The 8694-nt window shown below is 33.6% G+C and overlaps 1 protein-coding gene across 1 annotated transcript in view; it reads left to right on the forward strand.

Moving 5' to 3' along the window:
- Nucleotides 1-426: 426 nt before the first annotated feature.
- The window catches only part of LOC106869299 (matrix metalloproteinase-14), a 28828-nt gene continuing 20560 nt past the window's right edge, over nucleotides 427-8694 (forward strand). The window contains exons 1-2 of the mRNA XM_014914975.2: nucleotides 427-490; nucleotides 6249-6530. Of these exons, the coding sequence (XP_014770461.1) occupies nucleotides 427-490; nucleotides 6249-6530 (346 nt within the window). The remainder of the gene's footprint in view (nucleotides 491-6248; nucleotides 6531-8694) is intronic.

The following is an 8694-nucleotide window of genomic DNA, read 5'->3' on the forward strand; positions in this document are numbered from 1 at the left end:
TCTACTCACAGCAACCCTACAACCACTCACCTACAGACACGCCTTTTATCCTTTTCTGTGTCTCTTTACTGCTACAATCTTTTCATATCATTTGTGACTTGAAAATTATGTTCTATTAGAGACCCATTCTATCTGCTCACCAATTTTCATTTTATTATTGATATAACTAACAGAAACATTCATTCCCAATCAATTCACGCATTTTTCTTCCATATAACATCGTCCATTTCAGTCATCTTTCAACTACAAAGCTAGATTAGACGAGGTCTAGTCCTAAGGAAGCTCAACGTGATAGAAATAACAACGAAGTCTCTCTCGAAGTACGTCTTACAATGTTAAAAATGAGATAAGGCTTCTGGGATTACATAATAGAAAATACATAATACATGAGAAAAGAGATGTCATGGTTGTAAAATCTTTGATAGTATGGCTACCCCAAAGGAATTTCGCCAAAAACAAGAAAATTACGAACCAGTTAAAAAGCCACTACGTATTTATTTGATATTCTGTATATAATTTTCAACTACAATAATCACGTATCAGATTAATTTCATTAGTTATGGTACTGCCAGTGCAGTTGAAGTGGGGGAGCCAGTTTTTCCGCCAATCAATCGATTTTCTTGGGAGAAGGGTGACTGAGTACCCAGTATTGGCTAAAGACAAAACCTGTCAAAGGACAGATGAGCCCTTTAGGCCAATGGCATTCCACCTGGGGAAAGTGATGGCAAACCAACACAATATCTCTTTCAAAAAAACATCATGCGAATGTCGGAACAAAGTGACGCAATGGCTTCATCCAAAGCGACAACTGGCACTTAATCTAGAAGCCTTTTTTTGTAGTGCCATCAACGAGCTGCAAGCGTAGCGGTACATAATGACGACGACCGCCTTTGCACAATAGCATATAATTATTCGTCAGGTCACATTTACCATATCGTCTTATAGAATAAGAACACATTGAATAATATAGTACTAAATGCGCAACGTCTAAAATTAACATAGAAATGTCTTTCATCAGAGATTGCTTCTGTCAATGCAGACTTGGTGTAAAACAGTAACAATAACACGCTAGCCTAGATTTCCAAAATTCTTCAGAATCGACACAACTAATCGAATGACTGAAAATAAAATTGCTTTAAACCTCTGGGAATGTGTAACTACACAATCTTCCAACACATATAAAACAACATCATTACCATTCTTTTCGCCACTTGGATACCAATCGAGATAATTTATTCAGACCAGTTTCCATAAAACGTCAATCTTCCGGATTTTTCTTCCCCTCCCTAACTTCAGACTTTGAAGATATACATCAAACGCATTAAACTGACTACCCGAGAAAAGCTAGTAAATACCTCGGGCCGCCTACTCCTGAATAATCTCTTTCTCCAACTAAATTACAGAACAAATCTTGTGATAATAGCAGTAATGTGAAGACTAATGTAGATATTTTTTTTACATGATATTGAAACACTTATCACTTAGAAACCTCTTTATAACTCTACTTCTTGCTACAGTGTTCGAACACGTCTGTATAGTTCCCTGGACTCTTAGCAAATGTAATTGGCAAAATCATTAGCCATTGTTCTTTCGATCCGTACATATTCGATTAAATGTATAAAATTAGAAACGTATCAGTTAGTTGATATTTTAAATATAATAGCAAACATAGAAATAGTGATTAGCTTTCGCAACGATATGAGGGAAGTGGTGAAATAGTTCCCAGTGGGGATGGAGATAGCAAACTTGCGGATGTTCAGCCCATCAAGTTCTAGCGCAATGCTTATCGCTGAAATTATTATTGATTCACGACTCCAGGGAAAAATGAAGAACATATTTTCAGTAGATTATAAAAAATTGTCACTTTTCGGCCCCTTCGGAAAACATAAGGAAACTTGTAATATGTACAGTATGTATGTATGACTTCACTAATTTATTTATCTATATAATTTTATTTTATTATAACATTATCATTACAGATATACTTATATTATCATTATTATTATTATTATTATTATTATTATTATTATTATTATTATTATTCAGTGAGACAGCAATGCACGCCATCAAAATGACAATGGTGTAAAATATACGAAACCCAATATACCCATTATGACTACCCATCTGATAAGGGTACAAGAGGCACTTAAAGCACAACCATATTTGTGCGAGCGATATGGTGACTTTATGTTAAGATAAACAGCGCCTGACTTTGCAGGTGGGGCCCAATTAGAATTCCTTCAAGTTGAGTAGACGATCCCACTCAAAACGTCTCTGAATGAGGGCTGATTAAGGATATTGAAAAGAAACACCCATATTTCCAAAGGTGAATTATACAAGACTCTAACAATTCCTCTCAACACACGGCTTTGATGCTCCGCCCCTACTACTCCTGCTCGTGATCAGAGATGCACATATTGACTTCTGATATTTTTCCCAAGGACCCAACAATAATTGGTACTATCTTCACCTTCTTCTTTACTACAGTCGAGATATTTTTCATTTTAGAGGATTGTGTGTCTACATTTTCGCATTCCTTCTTGACTATTCGTTAGACAAAGGGGTACGCAGCCTCAGTTATAGAGCACATTATTATTAAGGCGGTGAGCTGCAAGAAACGTTACCACGCCGGCAAAAACTGCTAAGCGGAATTTCTTCCGACTTTACGTTCTGAGTTCAAATGCTGCCGGGAACGATAAAAGAAGTAATAATCGATAAAAGAATTAATAGTCGAGTCAATGTAATCGACTCATCCCGAAATTGATGGCTTTCTGCTACAATTTGAAATCATCACCAAAATAAAGGCGATGTGCAGGCAACATACTTCGTACACTGGACAAAATGATTGGCGGCACGTCATTCATATTTACATTCTTAGCTCACATTCACTTAAAGTCGACTTTGCCTTTCAAAATGACGGTGTCGATGAAGTATCAGCTGATCACCGGCGTTGATGTAAAAGATTAACCCTTCTAACATGCTTTCTATTCTAGTACCTATAGCAGAAAGTATTAGTACTATAAGCAGTAATAGTAATAGATTTATATTTATTACGTGCTTTCAACGCATTTTTGATGGCAGATCTGTAGGCCCTGAGTGTATACCGTGCTTTATATATGTTTTTGTTTTGTATTTTCTATACTTTTCACAGTATCAGTTGGTAGGCAATTACCAGTAGTTTTATTTTGTGTATGTTGCACATATTTGTAAATTTTTCAATTTCAATTATGTATTTCCTTGTATGAGATTGGGATAACATCCAATGTTTCTCTTAATAAAGCAGCAATCCCATGAATGCAAGTCAACAAACCAGCCATGTATATATATATATATATATATATATATATATATATATATATATATCAGGTCATTCTATCATCTGTAATATCCAGATTTTAGGGATGGTAAACGTGATGAAATATTATATTTTAATCGTGAATATTGTGTACATGTTTGTCTAAGACATTTTTTCATCTACTCGTATGCTTTTTAGTCCCATAAGTAAAAAACATTTTCGGTTTCGAAGTTTGCTGAAAGATTTAGAGCTACCACATTAGATAGAACAATCTTTTGTTTAATGGAATATGAACATTTGCAATCGAGTAAAGCGCGAATACGCAGTGCGTGTATTTACTTGGAAAACAAAAAAATGGCCAACCTGAAGTACAACAACACACACATGCATTCATCTTTGCACAGTTTTATCCATGCCCTCGTATGATATTTAATGCGTTTTGCTAAAGATTTTGTGTCTTAAGTTATTTCTTACTTCATATTACCTTTTCTTGTCCATTCCTCCTCCATTATCTTTTTCTAAGTCATTATTGCTTCTTTGAAGATCCGGTCTGTATGTTGTTCTGATATATAAACTCTATTCGTCCCTAGTTTTGTCGGTCTCTAGTATTTTCTTTTTTTTTAGAGAGAGAAAGATCAATATTATTTCCGCCTTAGCAATATTAATTTCTTATATATTAAGTGATCCATTAATGATGCAATCGACATATTGCCTCCCCCGAAATTTCTGGCCTTGTACAAAATTTGAAGTAATTATTTTCTTAGCTCTACAAGGCAGCGAACAGGCAGTTAAAAATGCTTAGTGACATTTTGTCTGTGTTTATGTTCCGAGTTCAAATTCCGCCGCGACTGACTGTGCCTTTCGTCTTTTAGTGTTGATTAAATAAGTACCAGCTGAGCACTGTGGTTGATGTTATCGACTTATCTTTTCCCTCGGAATTGCCGACCTTGTACCAAATTTCGAAATCAATATGTCTTTACTTGTAACTCTTTGTATATTTTAGCACTGCTGAATGTCATATACAATCTTTTGGGGTAATTTTTCCCTATAACCGTGTAATAAATTTTCTATGTAAAAATCGTTTTGTATATAATTATGCCACGTTCTATCTTCGCGGTGGAGCAATGCGCAGAAGAAATATGAAAAGCACTGTAGTACTATCATCTGGTTTTAGGCTTTAAATTGATTGTGTTAAGTTACTTGCGAACATTTTTGCTATTTGATTCAAATACTTTATTCCCCTGAAAGATGAGTTCACTTTTTCCAAAGTGGTGTTTTTTTCCTGCATGCTTTTATTGAAATGGTTTATAGATTTATAGAAACCTTTCTTTCCCTTCCAGAATGTTTTCTTCTTATTTTTATCAATCTTATATTAGCCTTTGCAAAAGGAAGCCTCTTTTTTATACTAAAACTTTCCAATTTGGCTAAAATATATCATTTCGTTCCTTTTCTTCTTTACAATATTCAATGCACATTCTCTCCGCTTCGTTTATTTTGTTGGTCTTTCTTATTCTCATTTTTTTTTTATTTTTCATCTTAAGAACAATTATTTGCTCCTTTGTTGACTAATGACAAATGAGACTGTTGTATTTTTAAATTTTATGTAACATTTCTTCCGACATATTTCAATAAGATTTCTTTAACGAGCATCTGACTACATTAAGATCAAACCAGGTGACCCTTGCTTAGATTTGATCACTCGGCATATTGATATTTGGATAGATTTTGTCTGTGGACAGAGTTTCTTACAAGGTCTTTATATTCTTTTCAGTTTTTGTGTGGAATTGCGTTTCATGTATAGTGTGGGGAAGAATGTATATTCTGTTTACTCCGAAAGGGACTTTCAGGATATTTCTTCTTTTAGTGTTGCTCATTTTTCTCTCTGGGTATATAATCTTATTTTGTTGTACTCACCAGGTCCGACGTATGACTTAATGAAATTCTCTTCGGCTACAAGCACGAACATTGACATATTGCCAGAGCCAGTATATATAAAATTACATTTTTTAATATATCTTACTTTGTTGAAGACAGCCCAGTAACGTGCGATTTGATGAGAATTTGGCTGGTATTCCTTTCTCGCAAACCGATTGACCATTTAGAGCAGTAGTTCTGAACCGGAGTCCATCAGTTCCTTAGGGGACCATAATAAGATTTTGTCGTTAAAATTTATTTGCTTGTACTTCTACAATATACGAAATATTTTAATTTTATTAATTCAATTCCTAATGATATTTAATTATAAAAATAAAATAAGATTTTTTATATACATCGAATGACTGCGAAGGTCCAGTACAGTAAAATAGAAATTGAAGGGTTCCATAGGCAAGAAATGATCGAGAACCACTAATTCAGAGTTTTAAACTCTTTGTCATTTATTTTGAGTGGCGTTTTCGGTTGTGATGCATTCATTAGTTTGTTGATAATTATATGTTAAGTGTCGAGTTGCGCTTATTCTTTTGTATGAGGTTTTTTTTTCTGTTCTGTGATAGATAATTTTAAAGTTTATAATCAGATTCCTTACTTATATTGATTTATGCCTACATTTTGTCTTATATCTTCGATTTTCTTCTCAGTAACGGGTTCATCATTTCATAATGCCCATCTAAGTTGAATGAAATAGCATGATTTAATGTGCGCCTAGCACTAACTTGTATTGCTCTTTTGTTTATAATTCCTGCGTAGTTCTAATTGTAGAATTTCATCATTCTATGAGCGATAAAATACCGCTCTGGTAAATATTAGTGCAACTGTCCTCAAATCATAAGCGTGTTATACTGGTATTGCTATCTAATTCCAAATCAGCTCTGAAGGAGCAGAGCCATGATTGATTTCATTCCAGTCCTGGCCTTCAAACTTTCATGTACAATATGTCTACTATATTGAAATTATTTCCAGTCTATATTTTCCACCGTCTTTCCACATTTTTAAGAGAGTGGAATATGAGTTCAAGACGTGACCGCTATATATAATAATATAACATATATTAAATATGGCACTTTAATATATTTTCGTATTTCTGTTTTACAGGTTTGGAGTGATGTCACATCTTTGACATTCAAACAGTTGGCTATCAGGAATACAGATATCGATGTATTGTTTGCGGCTCATGAACACGGGGATCGTCATCCGTTCGATGGAATCGGAGGAACGTTAGCTCACGCTTTCTTTCCTGAGTTTGGTGGTGACGCACATTTTGATGATTCCGAACCTTGGTCTGTTGACAGTTGGAAAGGTAACAATAGCTTTCCATTTTTGTCTTTTCGATCATTCTTCAATATTTTCTAACGATTATATTTTTCAAGGGATATTTTAAGCGTAATATACTTTAACACAGCTATTAAGACATAACGTTTTTCAAACAATATATCGTTATGGTAATATTCTTAACATAACGAGGCATTTCTTGGAAGTATCTTTCAAAATATTTCTATATAGAACTGTTTTGTATTTTAGCACCATATTTTTAATGTATGTTAACATAGCAATATTGCTTTAATCTAACAATTTTAACATATTTCAAAAACTGTTTAACATTTTTAACAACACATATCGTAATGCAAATTTAGAGTAATATAATGATTTTTTTAGCTCTTGGTATATTTTAACATATGTTAACCGAATAGTTTTAATATTTTTACCATAATAATTTCAGCAAAGTAATACAATTTTAACATACTTTAATATACTAAGCTTAAACTAATATTTGTAAGATGAATTTGGCAATATATCTTCTACACTTTTAACAAAATTTTAATAAAATACTTCGAAAATTATAACAATTTCTTCCGTACGTTTTTAGCAAGGTACTATTAAATTAATGTTAACATAACATTCTATTTTTAAAATAGTTTTAACGCACTGCTACCTTATAATAATGCAGGGAAATGGTTATTTAAATTATTATTTAATGTAATATTTGCAACATGGTACTTTTAAAAAGACGGCATTTTCCATATAAGTTTTTCAACAAATTTGCATTATTATTTTAGCAAATTATATTTCAAAAGATTTAGAAATTTAATAAATTCGTTACCCATATTATATTTGGTAAATTTTACGTTAAATTAGACCAACTGATATAGGCACATATAGATACAGCTACTGACAAACTGCTACCCATGTTTTATCTCTCTCTCTCTCTCTCTCTCTATATATATATATATATATATATATATATATATATATATAAATGAAAAGGTGTATAAACAAACGACGTAACGTATACTGAATGTAAAAACGAACGGGAGACAAACAGAAAGTTCATAATTCTTTTATCAGTTATCGACTAATGGTACTGTTCAGTTTCACACCTTTAACGATAAGATTGAGTGCTTCTCAATTGGTGGTGCCCGCAAAACATATTTTCTTGTGTAGAATTGGGACAAGAGCAGAACAAAACAAACAAAATGACACAGAGTGTGATTTAGAACAGTGGTCGATGACAAACAGTCGAACAGAATACGGCCTTTGAGGCAGGGAGACGAGAATAGTGGGTTACGTTTCGAACGTTTTGAAGGATGGAGAACGGAGAGACAGAACCTGCGACTGGTCAGCTTAGGGACCATTCTAAGAAAGGAAGAAAAAGAGAAACTGGCCGCTGGTCACATGACAGCAGCAGGCAGAGGAGAATGACAGAAGGGAGAGGGAGAGAGAGGAGGAAGTAGAAATGTTAGGAATATAAGATGGAGAGAGAGGAGGAAGTAGAAATGCAAGGAATATAAGAGGGTGAGAGAGAAGAACTAGGCAGAAAGGCTAGAATAGAAGTGAAAAGGTGAGAGAAAGTAAAGGTGAAAGAATGAAGGCAAAAGAGAGATAGAGAGATAGAGAATCACATGGATATATAAAAACAAACTTGTTAACATAAATACTGTGTGTGTTGCATTGCATTACTTGACAAATGAAAAGTTGTATAAACAAACGATGTAACGTATGCTGAATGTAATAACGAACGGGAGACGAATTGAAAGTCCATAATTCTTCATCAGATATCGACCAATGGTACTGTTCAGTTTCGCACCTTTGAAGATAAGACTGAGTACTTCCCAATCGGCGGTGCCCGCAAAGGAAACAGTTTTCTTGCGTTGAATTTGGAACAAGAGCTAAACAGAACAAGCAAAACGACACAGAGTGTGATTTATGACAGTAAAATTGGTGGATAATTGATGAAGAATTATGGACTTTCTGTTTATCTTCCGTTCGGTTTTACATTCAGTATACTTTACGTCGTTTGTCTATATATTTTTCAATTATAATCATCAAGTAATGGAACGCAACACACACCGTATATATATATATATATATATATATATAGTTTTAGGGAAAATAACCAATTATCAAGAACTCATCGATGAAAATCCACTATCACATATAGAAAAATTAATAATTAAAAGCACAAT

Source organism: Octopus bimaculoides, chromosome 3 (assembly GCF_001194135.2).
Source record: "Octopus bimaculoides isolate UCB-OBI-ISO-001 chromosome 3, ASM119413v2, whole genome shotgun sequence".
Lineage (NCBI taxonomy): Eukaryota > Metazoa > Mollusca > Cephalopoda > Octopoda > Octopodidae > Octopus > Octopus bimaculoides.